At 45.1% G+C, this 22,641-nt stretch overlaps 1 protein-coding gene and 1 long non-coding RNA gene across 3 annotated transcripts in view; one reads left to right on the plus strand and one right to left on the minus strand.

The window, feature by feature from the left end:
* LOC308460232 overlaps positions 1 to 16,138 on the plus strand; it is a 45,293-nt gene extending 29,155 nt beyond the window's left edge. Inside the window, exons 3-5 of the long non-coding RNA XR_013978510.1 lie at positions 1,727 to 1,790; positions 2,854 to 3,050; positions 16,013 to 16,138. This is a non-coding gene — a long non-coding RNA (uncharacterized lncRNA). The remainder of the gene's footprint in view (positions 1 to 1,726; positions 1,791 to 2,853; positions 3,051 to 16,012) is intronic.
* The window catches only part of ALDH16A1 (aldehyde dehydrogenase 16 family member A1), a 46,936-nt gene continuing 36,173 nt past the window's right edge, over positions 11,879 to 22,641 (minus strand). The window contains exons 17-18 of one of the 2 annotated variants that reach the window (XM_080976120.1): positions 16,057 to 16,182; positions 11,879 to 12,147 (exon numbers count right to left, since the gene is read on the minus strand). In XM_080976120.1, coding sequence (XP_080832246.1) covers positions 11,971 to 12,147; positions 16,057 to 16,182 — 303 coding nt within the window. In that variant the 3' untranslated portion in view covers positions 11,879 to 11,970. Of the gene's footprint in view, positions 12,148 to 16,056; positions 16,183 to 22,641 lie in introns of those variants that run through there. The other variant, XM_080976121.1, reaches the window with a different exon arrangement.

Below are 22,641 nucleotides of genomic sequence, written 5' to 3' on the forward strand. Positions count from 1 at the left end.
CCAGGATTCTTTGAAGGAAAGAATGTGCTCTGAGTGGCCCTAAAGGGAAATAGTATGTGGGCTGTCAGACGATAAAAGGGCCGTGTGTGGTGGAAATAATGGAAGTGGGGTGGGCAGCCAAGCTTAGGGGCTGAACACGTAGGAGTTCAGGTTAGATGGCTGTCACCACCTCAGGGAATCAATATTTGCTCTGTGTGGGTGTAAGGAGAAAGTATGGACAGGAGAAGGGAACTTTCCCTGGGGAAATCCCTAGAGCCAGATGGGTGGGACTTGACTCTCTGTGTGGGTGCGAAATTGTTTGTCCTTTGTGTTTTCTGATAACCCTTGGGTTGGTTGTTAATGCTACTAGCTGTGGGTGGCGAGAGCACGGAAGTCTCCACATTCTTGCAACCAGCCCTTTACTCTCATATCAAGGATGACTTATGAGGCTGGAGCTGGTGGCTTATTTCTTAATCCCACAAAAGTCTGAAACGGAGCAGAATGAGCTGTAAGCTTTGTCTGGGGTCAATGAGCACTAACAGAGCATTGGGTAACCCCCCCCCCGAACCTCTGCCCCACCAGCTTTGATTAGAATTCTTGCAGCGACAGTCGCTTGGCCATAGAGATATTTCTAGTACAGTGGTACCTCAGGTTAAGTACTTAATTCGTTCCGGAGGTCCGTTCTTAACCCGAAACTGTTCTTAACCTGAAGCACCACTTTAGCTAATGGGGCCTCCTGCTGCCACTGCGCCACTGGAGCACGATTTCTGTTCTCATCCTGAAGCAAAGTTCTTAACCTGAAGCACTATTTCTGGGTTAGCGGAGTCTGTAACCTGAAGCATCTGTAACCTGAAGCGTATGTAACCCGAGGTACCACTGTATAGGAACATAGGAAGTTGCCTCTTGTTTCCAGTGAACATACATATAAATGCCAGTGCATTGGCAGGGGGTTGGACTAGATGTCCTCTGATGTCCCCTCCAGATCTGATTCTGTGGCCATGAGAAGTGTGAACCGGATCCTTAAAAATGTTATCTGCTTGCACCAACCATGTTTTAACAGAGCATTTGTCAAAGACAAAAAGAGATCGGAACAGTGATTTACCAGGAACCAGAAGAATAGGGACTGCCTAAGCCTTGATAATTGTAGCTTGTTTAAAGGGTGGCAAAGAAATGACGGCAGGTTTCACTTTTATAGGCATACAAAAGAGTTTATGTTAGAGAAACAGCTAGTAATACATATGCAACATTTTGCAGATGACTATGGGGACACCCCAATACCAAGGAAAGTTTTGTCCAAGCATCCTTCCCCACAAAATTACATATTTGCTGAAGGCTCTGTTGTGCTGTCTATCTGCTTGCTAGGCTCATTTCCTGTGCAACTGCCTATCTTCCACTGATATTAATGGTAGGAAGATATTTGGTTAATGATAGGCTGGAAAAATAATCCTACAAGTCTGCCTACAGGATTTTACAACCTGTTTCTAAAATATATCTTGGCAACCGCAGGTGTGCAAATTTCAGTTCCTAATTTTTCTCATCTTAAATCCAGTTCTCCACATTTCATATGCTCATTTTTGTATGCAATTTTGCTTAATATGCACAATTTTTTTGCTAAGCAATTTCCCTGGATGCAATGCATTTTTATATATATTCAGTAATGCATTCAGTTACAGGCATGCTTTGCACTGGTATATGTGCTTTTTATGTGCATTACTTGGCTGTCTTTCAAGTTTGTATCTCATTTCAGAACGTGCAGCCCACCCTGGGACCTTAGAATGAAGGACAGATAATAAATCATCATTATAAATTAGGTAAGTTCACCTTTCAGCCTGTGAACATGTGCAAGATAAACATTATCGCTTAAAAACATTACAGCTGTTTGTGCAAAGCAGTTTTTTGCTCTGGCCACATGGCATTGTGCTCAAAATGTCAGACTACCAGAGTTCTCTGAGAAGAGGGATTGAAAGTTCAAGCACTCTGGGAATTGTAGCTCTGTGAGGGAAATAAGTGTCTCCTGGCAACTCTCAGCACCCTTAGCAAACTACAGCTCCCAGATTCTTTAGGGGAAGCTGTGACGGTTGAATGTTGCTTCACAGGGCTTGAAATGTGTGGTGTTTCAATGGTCAGGAAGTCATGGTTCAAATCCCCATCACAAATCCCAGTCTCCTCCCCCATCGTTCAGCCTGGACACCAAGGTCCTCCTCTGAGGATCTTCTGCTGGTTTCTTACTGTGAGAAGCAAAGTTGCAGGGAACCAGGCAGAGGGCCTTCTCAGTAGTGGCGCCCTCCCTCCTTCAGATGTCAAGGAGATAAAAAATTACACAACTTTCAGAAGACATCTGAAGGCAGCCCTGTGTTGGGTTTTTTAAAAATGTTTCATGTTTTTATTATGTTTTTAGATATGCTGTAAGCCACTCAGAGTGGCTGGGGAATCCCAGCCAGATAGGCAGGGTATTATTATTATTATTATTATTATTATTATTATTACTACTACTACTACAGTGGAACCTCGGTTTTCAAACTTAATCTGTTCCTGAAGACCGTTCGACTTCCAAAACGTTCAAAAACTGAGGAGCATTGGGCAGTCAGCAAAATCAATTGCGAAAAAAGAAAAACACGCAGCGGAAGCCGTTCGACTTCTGAGGCACGTTCAAAAATGGAAGCAATTACTTCTGGGTTTTCGGCATTCGGCTTCCAAAACGTTCGGCTTCCAAGACGCTAAAAAACCGAGGTTCCACTGTATTATTGAAGCTGCCAGAGTGACGGTGAGCAATCGCTGTCTCTCAACCCAGAATACCTCGCCGTGTTGTGGTTTTTTTTGTGTGAGGTAAAAAGCAGGAAACTAATAAGTATTTTCCAAATTCTTTGGAAAAAGCCTGGAAGAAAAGAAGTGTAACAAACAAAATACTTATGGGAAAATGGAGTTGTTCCAACGAGATGCCAGCACTTCCTGTTCGAGACATTGTTCTTTCACCTGCTTTTCTCTACAACGAAGTAATCATGGGGCCAATCCAGGGTGAAAAGTGGAAAACAAGGTGCTTTTGGAAAAAAATGGAAATGAGACAATTTTGGGTGAGTCATGACTCTTTGTGGGCTTCCTTTGGTAAACCAATATTGTTTAACCACTCTTACTGTAACTGAGCTGCTGGGAGATTAAAAGGATGGAATAAGATGTTAAGTATTATTGATAGCAATGAAATATAATCGTATTAAATATTGGGTGGGGTTGTTAGTACAGTGATACCTCGGGTTACGAACTTAATTTGTTCCGGAGGTCCATTCTTAATCCGAAACCATTCTTAACCTGAGGTGTGCTTTCGCTAATGGGGCCTCCTGCTGGTGCCACGCCGCCAGTGTGCAATTTGCGTTCTTATCCTGGGGCAAAGTTCGCAACCCAAGGTACTACTTCCAGGTTAGCGGAGTTTGTAACCTGAAGTGTTTGTAACCCGAAGCATTTGCAACCCAAGGTACCACTGTATATGTAATCTTAATAATTCTTAAAGTAACCCAGTGGCATGTGCCGCTTTTATTATCTTCATCTGGTATTTATTATTTAATAGGTTTAGAAACTGCATCATGGCCAGAGGCCAATTCCTAAAAGCCACAGAAGCATCTTTAGAAAACTCAAAAGAACACAAAAACCAGAGTTTACAGAAAACAATAAAATAACCTCTGCTCCACAAATAGGCAGTTAATATTCCATAGGTGCTAAGTCACTCCCCTCATCCCCTCCCCAAAAACCTGGAATAAAAATGTCTTCAGTAGGCCCTTAAACATCATGGCTTCAGGTGCCTGTCTAGTTTTAGCTTGCAATTGAGTCTAGAGGGCTGGAGCTGCAACACTAAAAGCCCAGTTGCTACTGCAAGCTGAGCACACCTCTGGGACATGAGACATTGTAAGTGTGTGTGTGCGCGCGCACCCGTGAATAGCATCTGTCTTGCACTTAAAAAAAGAAACAGCCGAGAAGGGGGAAATGTGAATCACATCGGTACCACGATGCTGAGGAAAGAGGTTGGTGGTAAAGTTTTCCTGCATAGGCGCCGGCTCCAGAGGGGGTGAGGCTCTTTGGGCCCTCTCAAACTTTTTTTTTAGGGAACCGGGGGCTCCCATTGTCAAGGCTGAATGTGGGGCCAGGGGCAGAGCGACATCGTGCATGTCGCACATGTGACATCAGGACATTTTGTGATGTCGTGTGCACGATGTCAAGACACTGCGTCAGGCCCCCTCAGCATTCTTGTGCTTCTGTTTTCCTTATCTACATGTCCCAGTCCTCAAAACTGCAGTTTGCACAATGGAAACGGTGGGTGGGGAGTTTGATTAGGGAAATGTGTGGGATGTGATACATAAGTAGCAGTCAAGTACAACATTCCTTGTTTTCCTAGAGTGGACATGCGGGGGAATGTTTGGTCCAGCCAGTCGAAAACTTCTGGTTTCCTCCTGGCTGGGACATACTTCCTTTTGCATGTGACTAGAGGTGGGTGTGACCTTACCTGTCCAGGTAACAAAAAGGCAACTCACGCAGCATGTCCTCTCTCTTTGACCTCCTCCGTCGTTGGAGCAGCTTTTAGCTAGAATTGCTCTGTTGGCTCTCAGCCAACACAGCACACTGTGATTATCTACATATGGGATAGATCAGGGGTCAGCAAACTTTTTCAGCAGGGGGCCGGTCCACTGTCCCTCAGATCTTGTGGGGGCCCGGACTATATTTCAAAAAAATAATAATGAACGAATTCCGATGCCCCACAAATAACCCAGAGATGCATTTTAAATAACAGGACACATTCCACTCATGTAAAAACACGCTGATTCCCAGACCGTCCACGGGCCGGATTTAGAAGGCGACTGGGCTGCATCTGGCCCCCGGGCCTTAGTTTGCCTACCCATGGGATAGTTCCACATGTATATACTTTGTAACTAAGTCTGCCTTCAGAGATCCAACAGATGATGTGAGTAAACTTTTTTTATATACTTTACACAAGATTGTGGTGTGTTTATTCTTTTAAGAGGGGCATAAGGGAAATTACCAGGAACCTAATATTGAGAGGCTTAAACAAGCCTGCAACCAGCTATCTGCTGTGCATTTAAAAGGGGAATGTAAAACTCTGCTAAGTTATAGAACTTGCTAGCGCAAGTGAGGAAGGATATTAATAAACAATATATCCTCTCCTACCTCCCTGAACATTCCCACAAAATGGTGCTGGGGGAAAGATTAAGACAATCTTGACCCGATTCACTTTCCACGGGTCGTGGTCCTCTCTTTGAAGGGCTGCCTGCTTTAAAGCTAAAGAACCCTATCAGGAAGGAAGCAGGAGGGGCTTGAAGCTGCTCATCACTAGTTAGTACATCCAGACAGCAGACGCATCAGGCCTGCAGCAGGTCACCGGTTTACCATCTTACCTGCTCCAGTGAGCTAGGTTGTATTTCTTTGGAAATTCTAGCAATTCCTTCTACATTTGCACCTATTACCAGCACATGCAGACTTTATGCAAACACCTGCCTTCCTTTGGTGATGCATAAGTCGCCACCCTACCCAAAGCTCAGCATCCCCAGAAAATGTCAGCCCCACAACCTGCTGCCTTTAGCCATAGAAGCAGTTGTACTTGATGCCTGGGGCTCAGTCCTGGAAAATAAGAAGCGAGGCAGGAAGAAAGTGTTAGGATATTGATGTTCTGTTCCACCTAAAAAGCTGTGTGGAGCTGTTGTATGTCACATGTCTGTTTACATTCCAGCACAGCTTGCTGGGAACTTCCGTTTGTGTATAGCTTTTGCTTTATGCCGCTTCTTTGTTGGACATGAAGGAGAGCAGACATGTTTTCTTTGTCCTGAATAAACTGCTTGTAAATATGCTTTACATATGCCTCTGTCTGCCCTTACGTTGTGAAGAGTTTGTTATCTCTGCTGGCTTGCGTGCTCAGCTTCTGAAAGGCGTCTGAAGCTTTGAGTCACAGTTTTGATGCAGAACCGAGGACTGGAGTTCGACCGGCTGGTGGGCTGGAGCCAGCTGGGGGTCTGCCAATTGCCCCTGTTCCCTTGGGTGCATCACAACAGAAAGGCCCTCTGGAGATGAGCAGGGGAGCAACCTGTCCCTCCAAGCCTAAGGTTAAAGGAGATGGCTTTTAGGTTATGGGTTGGGATGTGGTTTCCATTCCTGGTAGGCTTCAGCACATCCCCTCTTAGAAATCAACCACAGGTTTCAACACCTCAGCCTCTCTTCCTCCGACTGCGCTCCAGCAGCCAGACACTTCGCAGAACATTCAACTTGGTGGTTTTGAGGTAAAAGGTTTTCTGCGTTTCAGTGCCGGAAGCGCACAGCTCAAAAGAAAAGAGGCAGCAAATAAACACACATTGAAATAGCAGCAACAAAGTGACCCACAGGACGAGTGTTGAGGCGGAAAAGCTTGGAGGTGGGTGTGTTTCCAAAGGGCAAACCCAAGCCGGGGGGTGGGGGAAGGCTTGTGACAATGGCTTTTGTTAAAACCCATAATCACCAGCTCTGTGTGTATCTGTGTGCAAGAGGCAGTGTGGTGCAGTGGTTAGAGCGCTGGACTAGGACCCGAGAAAGCAGGGTTCAAATCCCACTCAGGCATGAAGTTCACTGGGTGACCTTGAGCCATTCACTCACTCTCAGCTTAATTTACCTCACAGGGCTGAGCGGTCCTTTGGCAGATTCAAGCCAATTATTAACAGAGATTGTGGCTAGATTTCCCTTTCTGGGTGCAAAAAGGTGAAATCTCCCCCCGATTAAGCCTACCCTGTCTGGCTACTGTTCTCATACATTACAAATCTAGCTGCGTTATTTCCCCTCTCAACTCATTTTTAGGTCCATCAGTTCTAACACCCAGCATTCGGTGACCACTGAGCATTCTCTGCTCGAATTGGTATGAGTTTTGGGAGGAGAGGGTGACCCTTTGCGTTGTTTGGGGTTTTTTTTAAGAAGAGTTGTTGTACTTCTGCATTTATTTCTTCTGTTATAAGTTGCTTGAATAATGACACTTGCCTTTCTGTTTCCCCCCTTATTCTGTTTGATATGAAGGGTTATATTTATTTGATAGATACATGGTCTGCATTCCTTATACTGTAAAGTATTGTTCTTCTGTTAATGCAGGGGTGGGAACAGGGTAGGATATGGGGGACTGAGAGAGTGAGGTGGGTGAAATCGGGGCTTGAATGTGTTCACTGAGACAGGGAATCCCCTGGCATTATGTTGATTTAGCTGAAGTTCCCACAGTGGTAGAACAATTGGGAAAACCCCATTACTGAGCCTATGAAAGTGCTTTGTCAGATCATCAGTGACCATAACAGCATTTTTTCAAAACTCCAATAAATAAATAGATCTATTGGCTACAGCCCTTGCAAGCTTCCAGGAACAGATCTTTGCAAGCTATGCAGCCTTTCCATTTATTTAAGGGATTAAGTCAGGGATTGAATTCGCCAGCTGGTATATATAATTCATGTGCTCTCTTGCTGAACTCTCACATGCCTTCCCATTCTGGTAAAATTTCCCCAAACTTAGTCTCAAACCAGGAAACTTCCTTGGTTTCACAGGGCAGGACCTAAACTTGAGAAAAGTGATAAAAGCAAATTCTTAACAGCACATAGGAAGTCACAATCTTTCCCAGATTTAACCGTCAATCCCTTTGACCTGGGGACTCTGGGAATCGTATTTTTATACACAGGTGAATAGAAATTCTCCCAGCAACTATCAACACTTCTAAATAAACTACATTTTTATCCATGTAGTATGTGCATTTTTGTACGCATTATGCGAATTGAGTACTGTGTTGCAAAATTCGAAGTGTGAATTTCGAAGGCAGGCTGCATCTTTGTTTCTGTATTGTTTAGAGAGCAGGAACTGGGTAGAATTGCCTTTAAAAATTCTGCCCTGTTTAGTAACTCCTTTTTGAGATTCTTCTGCTTGTCGTGGACTCTGCGTTGCCAACCAGGATTATCGAGCCATGGGCATCATCCTGATATTCATTTATCAAAGCTTATTAAAACCAACTGTCCTGAAATCTGAGGTTTACATAACATTACAAATTCCAGCATCACCTGGTCGCTTTCATTCTCAAGGTTCCCACTAATTTCGGTCTCATTCACTGCAGAGCCAAGTCTCAGGCTGCTTCTACTCTGTGGAAATAGTCCCATTTTAGTCGCTCTCTCTTCTCACATATGCAAGCTGTGCTCATAAAGATGTTCCTCCCATGTTTTCCCTGTTCAGAATCCCAGCAGTCCTCAGAAAGTCCAGCTTTAAAGAAAGCCCAACACAATGGATATTGATCAGCCCCCTAGGTATAGCTGTTCCGGATGGTTATCACCTATGCAGATGGTTCCAACAAATTCCTTCTCTATGGTTCATTTCTCATCTGTATAAATCAGTAATTGTGACCGGCTCTATCTGGCTTCATATGTTGTTCCTCATTCCATCCAGGGTGAATGGCATAAACTGCTCCTGCCCTTCAAGACAGGGTGAGGTGGAGGCAGGCTCACATTGCTGCAGGATCTCCTTGAAAAAAAATGGGGGTGGGGCAGGGCCCCTCAGTTACCCCTCCCCAGCTGCTGCCCCAGGGTGGACGCCTGAAAAACCACAAAACCATGCAGGGCCAGCGCCAACAATCAGAAAATCCCAAACCAAGCTCTGCTTTAAAACCTCAAACTAAATCCCAAACCAAGCTCTGCTTTAAAACCTCAAACTAAATCCCAAACCAAGCTCTGCTTTAAAACTTCCAAGGAAAAAGAGTCCATCACCTCTTCTGGGAGTCTGTTCCACTGTTAAACAGCTCTTACTGTCAGAAAGTTCTTCCTGATGTTTAGTTGGAATCTCCCTTCTTGTAAACTGATGTCATCGATTTGGGTCCTAGCTTCTGGAGCAGGAGAAAACAAGCTTGTTCCATCCTCCATGTGACAGTTCTTCAGATATTTGAAGGAGCCCATCATATTTCCTCTCAGTCTCCTTTTCCCCCAGGATAAACATACCCAATTCTCTCAACTGTTCCTCAACAGGCTTGGTTTCCAGACCCTTTATCATCTTGGTTGCCCAACTTTGCGCACGTCCCAGCTTGTCAACATCCTTCTTAAATTGTGGCACCCAGAACTGGACACAGCAGTCTAGGTGTGGTCTGACCAAGGCAGAATAGAGCGGGACTATAATTTCCTTGATGTGGACACCTTTGCTGATGCAGCCTAGAAGAACATTAGCTTTTTTTTTGCCACTGCATCACATCACTGAGTCATGTTAAGACCCCCTAGATCCTTTTTACATGTACTACTGGCAAACCGGGTGTTGGCCCAGCGCCAAGGGCCTTCTGGCGGTTCCCTCCCTGCGAGAAGCAAAGGTACAGGGAACCAGGCAAAGGGTCTTCCCGGTAGTGGCGCCTGCCCTGTGGAATGCCCTCCCAGCAGATGTCAAAGAGATGAACAACTACCTGACATTTAGAAGACATCTGAAGGCAGCCCTGTTTAGGGAAGTTTTTTATGTGTGACATTTTAATGTATTTTTAATCTTTGTTGGAAGCTGCCCAGAGTGGCTGGGGAAACCCAGCCAGATGGACGGGGTACAAATAATAAATTATTATTATATATGTGCACCTGGTTCTTCCTGATTAAGTGTATAACTTTGCTTTTGTCCATGTTGAAATTCATTTTGATATGTTTTGGCTCAGTTCTCCAATCTATTAAGGTCAGGTGCAGCAACAGTTGAGTGTAGGATCCCTCCGGTCTTCCAAACTGGATGCTTTTCCAACCTTAGGCATCCAAGTTTCTAACAGTTGTGCTAGATTCAATTACTTACACGACAGTTTGTATCTCACCCTCCCTCTAAGGAGCTCATGGACCGTATCATTGTGTGTCCAGTCTTATCCCCACAAGAACAAACATAAGAAGGGGCTGCTGGATTAGGCCAGTAACCAATCTAGTCCCACATCCTATTCCCACAGCGGCCAACCAGATGCCTGGGGAAACCCACAAGTGGGACCCAAAAGCACCCTCCCCTCCTGTGGTTTCCAGCAACTGATATTCAGAAGAATTACCGCCTCCCTCCAACCGCAGTAGGTCAGACAACTTGCGTATGATGTTCCAATGAGTTTCATGGCCGAGTGGGAGATTTACACCCAGGCCTCTCACCTTTAAGCCCAATGGCCTAACCGCTGCACGACGCCTCTGTCTTTCTCTCTCTCAACCGCCTCACCAAACCTTTGCATGAGACCTCAACACAGGCTGCAGAAAAGGACAAGTGACTTTCCATTTCTGACTAACAGAGAACGCCTCTCAGAACTGTTTTCCCCCAGCTCAACCCACCATCCTTCTGACCTTTATCTCTTCAGAGCAAGTGTTTGAAAATACCACAGCCTCTTCTGATTAATATCACATCGCTACCATCTCCCACCCCAAATGGCAAAGCATCAGAAAACCTCAACAGTGGGGTGTTGTTGTTTTTCCCCAGTCAGGCTCCAGAATTGAGCAGGGACTCTGCAAATGAGAACATGAACAGAATGAGCCCCAGGCTGTCAGCAGTGCCATGCCAAAGGAGGAGATGGAGTTGGACAACAGCTGGCATGAGGGGGGTTTCCCACCCATACCAAGGAGCCCTTAAATCTTGGCCCGGGGGAAGAATGATCTGGCAATCCCCCCCCGCCCCTTTTTTCATTTTCCCAGCCCAAGTTTGGTTCTCTGTTTTCCTTTTAGGCTGGCAATTTGAAAATATGAAAAACAATGGGCAGTGGGACAGTGCCTTGCTCAAGGAGCGATGGGGTGGGGAGAACAGTTCTCTATCCAATGCTCTGAAACACCTTTGTACTGCTCCTTTCGACCTCTGAAAAACCAGAAGGTTAAAGGTGCGGTTGTTTGTGAGCTTTGCGACAGCGCTGCTCTCTGCGCTTTGAAGTCCCAGCAAGTGGGGCTTCCAAGTGCAGCATCCCTTGACATCACAATGATGTCAGGTGATGGGCAGATGGGCTGCTCCCGCAAGGTTCCTTGTGGAGAGGGATTGGCCGTTAAACCACTCTGGGAACTGAAGCTCTGTGAGGGGAGTAAAGGTAAAGGGACCCCTGACCATTAGGTCCAGTCGTGACCGACTCTGGGGTTGCGGCGCTCATCTTGCTTTACTGGCCGAGGGAGCCGGCGTACAGCTTCTGGATCATGTGACCAGCATGACTAAGCCACTTCTGGCGAACCAGAGCAGCGCACGGAAATGCCATTTACCTTCCCGCCGGAGCGGTACCTAGTTATCTACTTGCACTTCGATGTGCTTTCGAACTGCTAGGTGGGCAGGAGCAGGGACCGAGCAACGGGAGCTCACCCGTTGCAGGGATTCGAACCACCGACCTTCTGATCAGCAAGCCCTAGGCTCTGTGGTTTAACCCACAGCGCCACACACCCAGCAGAATTAAAGAGTGATCTGCTTAACTCGGGTGGGGAACCTGTGGCCTTCCGGATGCAGGACTACAACTCCCATCCTCTCTGACCATCAGCCATGCTGGTCTAGCAACATCTGGAGCGCCACAGGTTCCCCATCCCTGGTTTAACTAGTGTGGGGGGGACCGACCTCTGGCCTGCGAAGCTCTTTTGGCCAAGCCACACCAACCTGCCTGTCACCTGATTGCCAGGGCTTCAGAGCATCACATGGAGCAAAAATGAGTTGCCTGACGTCTCTGTGATATTCATGGCTGACAGGTGAGCACCCTTGCCTAGTCTGCAGGGCTTGGCGGAGGGGAGATAAGGATTTGGCCCACATCCAGTTCTGAACCCTTGATCTAATCCCTACATGGCAGGGCAGGGGGCTGGTTTCATTGGAAGGGAGTGGAGCTCTGTGAATGGGACAAGGGAAGATGGCAACCATTGATTCTCCTGGATAAGGAACAGATTCAACCAGCTATAACTATAGAAACATTTCCACAGCAGAGGGGTTTTATAAAAAACTACCAAACGATCTTTATTCTCAATCTCAACGTTTCCCAACCCTGATTGCTTTTCAGTTCAGCCCCACTGATCCAGAGGCTCAGTTGGCAAATATATCGCCCATGGGCATCCAAACGCTTTTACACTGCGTGGCCTGGTAGAGAAACTCTTCCCCAGCCCCCTCTCGTGGGTCAGCCCAGCAACGCTCCTCCGCTCCATAATTCACCCAGGTCCTCTTCAGGTTCCCAGCCGAGGCCCATTCAACAAGTGCAGAACCCTAGGCGGAAGGGGAAATAAAAACAAAATAAAGCAGAGGAATTGGAACTCTTCCAAGTTAAGGGGTTCCTTCATTGATCTCGGGCAGAGGTGTGTTTTTTTTAAAAAGTTCTTGATCTTCAGTGGTCATTTCTGCCCCCAACTGACTTATCTATCATGTAGAACTCATGCCCACTGCAAAGGCTTCTGGGAAATATTCTCATGTATGTGCTCAGTCCCGCTGTCTTGACAGGCCTCAGCATCATAGCCTATGAGCTGAGAGTATGCCCTTGAACAGTGATCTACCTGGTGAGGGCCACAAACCCCTATATGGGGCCCATAGCATCAGCAGTGTGCCCCATCGCGGTCATGGGGGTCAGCAGTTTGTCAAGACTGCTGTGTGCTGCTGGCCTTAGGCCTATTCACATATTATTAAACGTAAATCACTTGGTGACCTTTAAGGTAACAAGCGACTAATAACGTCTAACAAATGATACAAAATATTTATTAATGTGAAATTTTATAATCTGTGCTTTCATTGTATATATATCAAGGTGGTTCACAGAACATAAAAAAATCCAAAGAATCAGTTCATAAACATCTATAAAACAAAACAGAAACATCAGGAAATACTGGTTGGTCAAAAGAAAAATTCAGATTGTGAAGGCCTGTCTAAACAGTACAGTTTTCAGAAGACATATAAAAGGAGGAAGGGGGTGGTTTCTGCCTCACCAATACAGGCTGGGAGTTCCACAGGGCAAGCCTGCCCTGCACACTAAAGCCAAACCTCAGGGGAATGGGGAACTACCACAAGTGCCCCATCACAGGATCTCAGTGTAACACCCGTGGTGGCAGGCATGGTGTCTTTCAGAGACGTTTGTCCGTCACTGCTGGTTTTCTCCCTGAGGAAACCATGACAAACTACGTTCGGGTGAGGTAAAATGTACTTTTGGCCTCCAGACTGCTCCTGAGAGATTAGGGATGGTTCTGGAGAATACAAAGTTGTTACTCCTCTTAGAGATATTTGGATTCTCCAAAACTATTATCTCACCCAAACACAGTTGATTGCCAGGCTTGAATAATAAAGGCAATGCACTACCTCCCCATAAAGGCCTCACTATTATCAAGGGCTGGGCTTGGGCATTACTCCACAAAAACCTAAAAAAATCATTAAGCAATGTTACATAACCTTTTTCTTCACACATGGTTTCCCTTTCATGCGAAGCCTGCAGGCAGTAATCTCTCTCTCTCTCTCTCTCTCTCTCTTTTGGCTGCACCTTAATTAAACCTAGGTAGGGGCCATTGGGGGACACGGGTGGCGCTGTGGGTTAAACCACAGAGCCTACGGCTTGCTGATCAGAAGGTCGGCGGTTCGAATCCCCGCGACGGGTGAGCTCCCGTTGCTCGGTCCCTGCTCCTGCCAACCTAGCAGTTTGAAAGCAAAGTGCAAGTAGATAAATAGGTACCGCTGTGGTGGGAAGGAAAACGGCGTTTCCATGCGCTGCTCTGGTTCGCCAGAAGCGGCTTAGTCATGCTGGCCACATGACCCGGAAGCTGTACGCCAGCTCCCTCTACCAATAAAGCGAGATGAGCACCGCAACCCCAGAGTCAGCCACGACTAGACCTAATGGTCAGGGGTCCCTTTACCTTTACCATTGGTGGACAAAATAAAATTGCTTTTCAGGTTGAGCCGAGACCACTTAATGGGCTCTGGCTTCAATCCAAAAAAAGCCCATTTCAGAGAGTCCTGTAGCCCTGCTAAATTTTCCCTTGACACACTTCTGTGTATTGAGACAGGAATGCAAAAGCAGCAGATTTCTTGGAAGCAGACAATCCGTTCTCAGACTTTCTACAGATGAGAAACACTGGCTGCGTACTAGTTTACTTCTCAAAGAGCTACAATTCCCAGCACTCTGAACAAACTACAGTTCCTGGAGGGAGGGGAAATGTGCTTTAAATGTATGATGTGCACACAGCTACTGATAGAGGTTGAGATGTGCCAGTATACTAATAGGTAGGAAGAGAAGCTGAAAATTAATCTGCCTGGTAGCTTGGGAGGTACTCCTGGATTCATCCTCATCTAGTGAGTCGCAGGTAGCAGCTATAGGCAGGAACACCTTCTACGAGCTCAAGCTTGTACACCAGTCGCAACCCTGTCTGGAGCAGTTGGACTCGCTCTTAGTCATCTGTGCCCTGTTTTTGTTGGTATATGTCTGTCTCCGAAGACAATGGAGGAGTGAGCCTTTGGGGGTCAGTCAGACCATTTCAGCTGGAGCAGAAGGTGGCTGTACCAGACTGGTTAGCTCCAAAACTAGGCTACTGGAATGGACTTCACCTGGGGTTGGCTCTATGATTATTGTAAGTTTATTAAGTCCACACATACACCATTTAGTACAAAATATCCTTTTCCAATGCTTAAAAACAAGTAAGGATAAAGAAAGAGGAAGAAAAGGTTTAAAACTTGTGAAAAGGGAAATAAAATAAGGAAATAAAGTATACAAAGCAAAAACAAATGGGAAAAAGGAAGGGGTAACTTCCAATTCATTGTCTGTTAGCTATATATAGAAAATTATTCAAAACATTCGCTCCAAGATAACCCCTGACTTTTCTACTTTCTATAAACCAGTATTTTCACACAGGCTTAGCTCTGAAGGGCTGTAAATTGCAGCGGGCACAAAATTCGGCTTGCTGGATGCTGGGGGAAGCCAGATGTCTGAAGCATAACTCTGAAGCTGTGCCGGCTGTGGGCAAAGCTTCCTTTAAAGGTTCAGAGTCCTAAAGAGCTTGGGGCAAAGTTATTTAAAGGACCATTTTCACTCATAAAGTCCTGCACCAGCCTAAGTTCTGCTTTGGTGGGCCTTGAGTTTCCACCTCAAAATATCGGTTAGGTTGACCTGCACACACAAAACTGGGCCTTCTCGGTGGTGGCCCCAGAACTTTGGAACTAATTTCCTATTGATTTGCACCTTGCCCCAGTGTTGGTGAGCGCTGGAGACCTTCTTCAATGCTACCATTAATGAAGATGGTAACCATAGTATCCTAGAGTTGGGAGGGGACCCTGAGGAACATCTAGTCCTGAAATGCAGGAATATGCAACTGTTCTATACAGGGATTGAACCTGCAACCTTGGGGTTATCAGCACCATGCTCTAACCAACGGAACTAACTGGCCAGCTAGGGCATCACAGAGCAGCTGCTTAGTTTTTCTGTGTGTTTGCTGCTGTGGCTATTCTACCTTTATACTTTGCAAAGTCTTGTTTGTGTGTTGCATTGTGAGGCCACAGGATACCAAGTCCATCTAGCTCAGCAATGTCTACACAGACTGGCAACAGCTGTTTTCTAACCCAGTAGATGCCAGCGATTGAACATGTGCTAATACCACTCCGATATTGCTCTTTCATACTAAAAATGCAGAGCTTCATGCAACGTGAGAAACCATGCATGTGTGCTTTTACACAGGTCACAGAATTCCCCTCTTCATGGTGCAGAAATAAGTACATACAGTGGTACCTCGGGTTACAGACACTTCAGGTTACAGACGCTTCAGGTTACAGACTCCGCTAACCCAGAAATAGTACCTCGGGTTAAGAACTTTGCTTCAGGATGAGATCAGAAATTGTGCGGCGGCAGCGGGAGGCCCCATTAGCTAAAGTGGTACCTCAGGTTAAGAACAGTTTCAGGTTAAGAATGGACCTCCAGAACGAATTAAGTTCTTAACCTGAGGTACCACTGTACAGCCTTGATGATGACTTCATTTCTCTGAGAGAAGAAGGTGTACTATTGCATATGTAAGGATCTGGAACTTGCTTTATTTATACAGAACAAAAGCAGAGATTCTCAGGAAGCTCAGCTCTGTCTTGGTAGCATATTCTGCATTTTTCCTCCCAGGGCAACTGCATTAGATTGCCGCAGTATTTGCAAGGGATACTCACCTCCTTAGAGCCAAAGTACCACACAGCTTGCACATCTTGGTGTTCGGCTAAAGCCCGGCTCAAATGGTCCCGGTTGCCAGAGATGATGTTCACTACTCCACCAGGAACGTCCGAAGTATCTAGTACCTGGTAAGAGAAGAGATGGACGCCATTTCTTGCAAAGGTGACTGGCACTTTAAGACAAACTCCTAGAGAATTCTGGTCACATGACTAGAGCCTGGGAGGTTAGTTCATTGTAGCCTGGATGAGACCTGCTAACGCAGTGGTTGTTCTGTTCAATTACCGTATTTTTTGCTCTATAAGATTCACTTTTTCCCTCCTAAAAAGTAAGGGGAAATGTGTGTGCGTCTTATGGAGCAGATGCAGGCTGCGCAGCTATCCCAGAAGCCAGAACAGCAAGAGGGATTGCTGCTTTCACTGTGCAGCGATTCAGAATATTTTTTTTCTTGTTCTTCTCCTCCAAAAACTAGGTGCGTCTTGTGGTCTGGTGCGTCTTATAGAGCGAAAAATACGGTAATAACTGTACCCTGTATTGCCTCTGCAACTATTTCCTGACTGCACCATTGTACTGGTCGGCACCAAAATAAATCTTGGAGGCAAGATTTCAAAGGTCCCATATAGACTATGAGGCAAACTGGAAACACATTTTAAAATATGGGTTTATTGGTAACACACCAAGGATTATGTAATATCTGGTTTTTGGTTTTTTTAAATAATGCAATAACCCCATTGTCCTTGGGTTCTATACAAAAGTGCCTGAAATTTCTTTTGTTGGCTACAGCTCCAAAATCTTCTGGCTGGTGTTAAGAGTTTGAAGTTCTAAATTGCACACTTTTTTGTCCCATTTGGGTCCCAGAGGACTACTGGGAGAGATCCACAACATGTTGGAATACTTCAGGTGTGCCACGGAAGAGAATGGACTGTGCAGAATGCGCATCGACATTTGAGGGATAATGTAACTTTTCAGATCTTGTGTGGGAAAAGAGTAGAAAAGGAAGAAATCTGGGGCATTGACTTTCAACTGCACGTTACCAGCTGTCTCCACTTAGCCATCTGTCAGAAAATATACAAAACCGAAAACCCAGACACTGTACTATTGGGCAAACACCATCCACTCCAGAAGCATACAGTCCCACAGATATATGTGTGCTCCTTTTCATTCCATGTAAAAGTAGTTGGGGATTCAATGCCTGAACATTGCAGACGGCTCTTGCTTCAGAATAATGACAGCTACATGTTCCTTCATGGGAAAATCATAGCATTTTCCTTACCAGGCAGCAGTAAAGGAAATCTGGGCTAAAGCACACACTTGTATCATTTTAACAATTATGGCTTTCCATGAAGAATCGTGGGAACTGTAGTTTGTTCAGGGTGCTCAGAATTGCTAGGAGACCCTTCACAAAACTAGAGTTCCAGGATTTTTATTTTTTTTTTAAGGGTGGGAAGCCATGACTGTTAAAGTGGGATAAGAGAGAAGAGAGAATCCCAAAGGGTTCCTGCCAGCAATTTTACAAGCTTTTTGTGACAGTGATTTATGAATGAGTCACTGCGTAATTTTGAAATCACTTGTTATTATAAGCCTTTAGTTCTCTCAAGGGGAAAATTATAACTCCCTCCCAGATTTTTGTATAAACACATTTTTTTTATTAGAGTAATAAAAATGAACACCAAACCAGAGAGAACAGAAAGCTGCAAGCCGTTGCTTACAGCAGGCATAGGCAAACTCCAGATGTTTTGGGACTACAACTCCCATCATCCCTAACTAACAGGACCAGTGGTCAGGGATGATGGGAATTGTAGTCTCAAAACATCTGGAGGGCCAAGTTTGCCTATGCCTGGTTTAGAGGCTTTTACGCAGCAATATATAGCAATAGTTTTAAGTTCTGTGTTCATTTCTCTTTCCCATCTTGCCTTTGTCTGACATCCTTTCTGTACAATTTGTGTCCGCACTGTGCAGATAGGCAGTTACTCTTCCAGATGGACTTCTGCAGTCAAATAAAGGTTTTAGAAGGGATTTGATAGCCCTTTCTCCCTTGTGTAGGTCAGGTGTGGGGAACATTTGTCCTGCTAGATGTTGAACTACAAATCCCATCACCCCCAGCGAGCATGGTCAGTGGACAAGGCTGATGGAAGCAGCAGTTTAGCAACATCTGAGAGGTTCCTCACATTTAGTAGGTTATGAAGCCATGCCAGAACATGTAAAAATCTAAATTATTTGCCACGCCCTTGTTTGAATGAATGCTGTATTCCAATAATTGCTCTTTGCCATAATTCCCAATACCACTGATTTGGGATTAAGCAGCCAGCCATCTTTGAATTCTTCACTATTACCTGTTGAGCTGCTGGTATTATAAACTTGATTAAGTTTGGAGAGTCCTCGTGGCTTACGAGGAGACCCTCCCTGGAGTCCAAAAATGTCCTCTTCGGATTCCAGGGAGGGTCTCCTCGCAATTCCCATTTATGCGAATTTCACTGGCACGCATGGAGGCCCGGAATGTAACCTCCGCGTAAATGGGGAGTTGCTTGTAGTACAAATAGATTTTTTAAAAATAAAAATTGAAAGGGAGTTACAGCTTGTTTATTATTCTGAGCACCTGCTGCTTAAGAGGCCCCAAGATCTTGACAAGGAGAAGACTGATTTCCCCCTTAAATTGTTGAACTAATCCTAGTGGCCAGTAACAGATAATTTCAAACTAGATAGTGGTACATTCCTGCATCAGTGATGAAAAAGAGGTTGCATTGCTGGCAGGAACCTCTTGAAGAGTCTGTGCAGGGAATTGGAGAAACGCCCTGTGTCTCCTTGGGATAAGACTTATTTGGTCTTTCTGTCTGTTCTCAAACCAGTTGCCATTGCAGCTGTCATCCTCAATGTTTTCAGCTACACAGCTTTCTATGCTAAAGAGCCATTGGTTGCCCCAGCTACAAAATGTTTTGCAGTATCCTTACTTTCCAGAGGGGGCGCATTCACATGTGTGGCAAAGTAGGAAGCTGGACGTGTAGCTCCGCTTTCACCTGCCGATTTATATATGTGGATTGTGGTACTTTAAAGGCTAATAGTTTTAGGTTTCTCTGACAAATGGACACTAGGCTATATGCATAAGGAACATCATTCTGTGGTGCAGATTCAGGAAGTTACTCTCTTTTCTTTCTCAAGCTGCTAACAGCTATCATTCTTGGTGTCTCTTAATATCAAAGTATACTAAACAATAGAGACACGGGTGGCGCTGTGGGTTAAACCACAGAGCCTAGGACTTGCTGATCAGAAGGTCGGCGGTTCGAATCCCCGTGATGGGGTGAGCTCCCGTTGCTCGGTCTCTGCTCCTGCCAACCTAGCAGTTCGAAAGCACGTCAAAGTGCAAGTAGATAAATAGGTACCGCTCCAGCGGGAAGGTAAATGGCATTTCCATGCACTGCTCTTAGTCATGCTGGCCACGACCCAGAAGCTGTACGCTGGCTCCCTCAGCCAATAAAGCAAGATGAGTGCCACAACCCCAGAGTCGGCCACGACTGGTCCTAATGGTCAGGGGTCCCTTTACCTTTACCTTTATACTAAACAGTGGCGATAAAGCAGAACCACCAACTCATATATCAAATGGAGATGGTGTCCTGTTTGATAAGCTACTTAGGGTGGTTGTTATTGTTTTGGCCAAAGTTGAGCTTTAAAATTTTTTTTTGCCAAAGTTGTTGAAATTTTGTGGCAGGATCTGAATAAACAAAGTTTGAGCTATTTTTAAGGAGACACACCAAAATCTACACTTCGGTTGCCATACATCTGGATTTTCTGTGATTTCCGCCCAGGTACTGCTTCCAGCTGCAGTATTCAGGCTACGTCTGGGAAATACCAGGCAACCCTAGATTTACTATAGAGGTGGGCTCAGAGTTTTGGGATAGGTAGGGCTGTAGAACATGCTGCTTTTTTTTTGAACTTATTATACAGACAGGGACTCAGTGCTGAGACTTCCAGGTCTTTTATTACAGTAGATAGTTTAACAAGTTTACTTTAGAGAAGTATGGTAATATAGTAATATAAGTTTATTTTGCTCTTATGAGCCCTAATCTAAACCTGACTGGTTTCTTGTGTCATCCTCTCCTCTAGGCTGAAGTAATAAGGCAGGGGAGTTAATAACATGATGAAGATGAAGAGCCATCATTTTAGCTTCTGCTCTGCCATGCTCCTAGAACCAGCCTGGTGATCCCACTGGGTTGTGTTCTTGCCTTACGCAGAGCAGACCCACTGAAGTTCATAAACCTTAGTCAATCATGCCAATTCATTTCAATGGGTCTGAGCAGGACTAGCATTGGATACGACCTTCTCTCTCTCCATAGCTGTCAACTTACAGATTTGAAAATAAGGGACCAGCAACCTCGAAAATAAGGGATCAGCAGTCAAAATAAGGGATTTTCTGGGCACAGGAATGTTCAACTTCTGAGCCCCTCCGAGCCAAAGGCAGAAAGCCCAGCCAGCAGCCAAACGAAGCCTCACCAATAAGGGACAGCAGCGGGACATGGCGCTGGGATAAGGGACTGTCCCGCCAAATAAGGGACGCTTGACAGCTATGTCTCTCTCTCTCTCTCTGCTTTGCCTGGTCACATAGATGGAGAGTCTCACAGAAAGGCTCCTCCACATTCCTTGACTAAATTGGGACAAAACACTCTGGGCTCAGCACTGTATTTTGCAATCCTTGGCGAGACAAATTCTGGAAATGCATATACAACATTTGCCAAAGAGAGCGCGGTTTCTGCTTTGGCTGCTTTCATAAACGCCACACAAGATTCTCTCTCCGCCCCCCCCCCCCCCCCGAATCTGAAAGTGAGCCATGAAGAAGAAATCGAGAACATAAAAAATGGCAACGAAACTCGAATCCTCACACCGAATCAGACCGGTATCCTGATCAACACACCCAAAGGAAAAAACAGAAGTGGGAAAAGGCTGCCATTGTGGAACGCTACTGTTGCCGGTTCCCTCTCACCCCGCAAGCAACTTGACCACCGCTTAAGTAATCGTGTTATATTGTATTGGAATGTGGTTTCTGTATGTTATTATATTTGCTATTGTTTTGTTATGTTATTATAGAATTGCTACTGTTGTGCTATGTTATGAAATTGTTGCTATGTTTTCCTATGTTCTTGTGAAATTGTTTTCATAGGATTTGCTTGAAATTAATCCCCTGTTTCTTGGTTGTAAGCTGCTTTGAGAATGAGTTTCTGGGTGGAAAAAGGGCACACAAGTAAAATGAATGAATGGATGAAAGGCAGATAATGGGATGTCAGCTGGTCCAATTCATTTAACACATGCTCAAGTACAGGTAAATAGACAGAGTACCAATAACAATATTAATTAATTGATCACTAATCATATTGCAGGGGTTTGCATTGCAGGGGGCTGAACCCCTGCAATGTTCAGCAATGTTCAAAGTTGGGTCCCTTCCAACTTGACAAATCTATTATTCTACTATATCATTATTTATCCATGAATAATAATAATAATAATAATAATAATAATAATAATAATTTTTTATTTATACCCCGCCCTCCCCAGCCAAGACCGGGCTCAGGGCTGCTAACAACCAATAATAAAAACAAGTTGATTAAGATACAATTTAAAAGATTAAGATACAACATTAAAAGAATTAGGGAGCAATCTCTTCATAGGAGGAGAAAGGAAAAAGAAAGAGGGGGAGGGAATCAAACTGATTCTGAGCGAAAGGCCAGGTGGAACAACTCTGTCTTACAGGCCCTGCGGAAAGAGATCAGATCCCGCAGGGCCCTGGTCTCAAGAGAAAGAGCATTCCACCAGGCCAGAGCCAGTGTTGAAAAGGCCCTGGCTCTGGTTGAGGCAATCAGACCTCCTTAGGGCCCGGGACCTCTAGGGTGTTGTTATATATGGACCTTAAGGTCCTCCGTGGGGCATACCAGGAGAGGCGGTCCCATAGGTACGAGGGTCCTAGGACGTGAAGGGCTTTAAAAGTCAAAACCAGCACCTTAAATCTGACCCTGTACTCCACCGGGAGCCAATGCAGCTGGAAAAGCACTGGGTGAATATGCTCCCATGGCAGAGACCCTGTGAGGAGCTTCGCTGCAGCATTCTGCACCCAGAACAACGGGCCAATTCACCGTATGCCCTTGCTACTAAAGTGTTTGTGTGTTGGCCGTTTCTTTTTACGTAACAGCACCACATATGGAGGTAACAGCTTGTTTCCTTTTGTTAATGACTTGTATTAATGTATTTACAGTGTAGTACTGATATTAGTAATAATATTCTCCACCCCAGTTTTAGTAAAAAAACAAAAACAAAAAAACCTACAACCTCAATGAATGTTGTTAGGATATATTTATTCCTACTTTCAGGAGAGGCTGCCGTGGAAGGCAATGCCCTCTCTTTTCACTGGAAATATTTAAACAGAGGCTGAGCAGACACCTGTCCCAGATGCTGTAGCTGCTGCAACCTGAACGGTCCCTGGAAAACCACAGAAGCACTGACACCCTCCATGAAACTGTCTAATATCTAATAATAATAATAATAATAATAATAATAATAATAATTATACCCCGCCCTCCCCAGCCAAAGCCGGGCTCAGAGCAGCT

This window comes from Podarcis pityusensis, assembly GCF_964106645.2.
Source record: "Podarcis pityusensis genome assembly, chromosome: 13".
Taxonomy (NCBI): Eukaryota; Metazoa; Chordata; class Lepidosauria; order Squamata; family Lacertidae; genus Podarcis; species Podarcis pityusensis.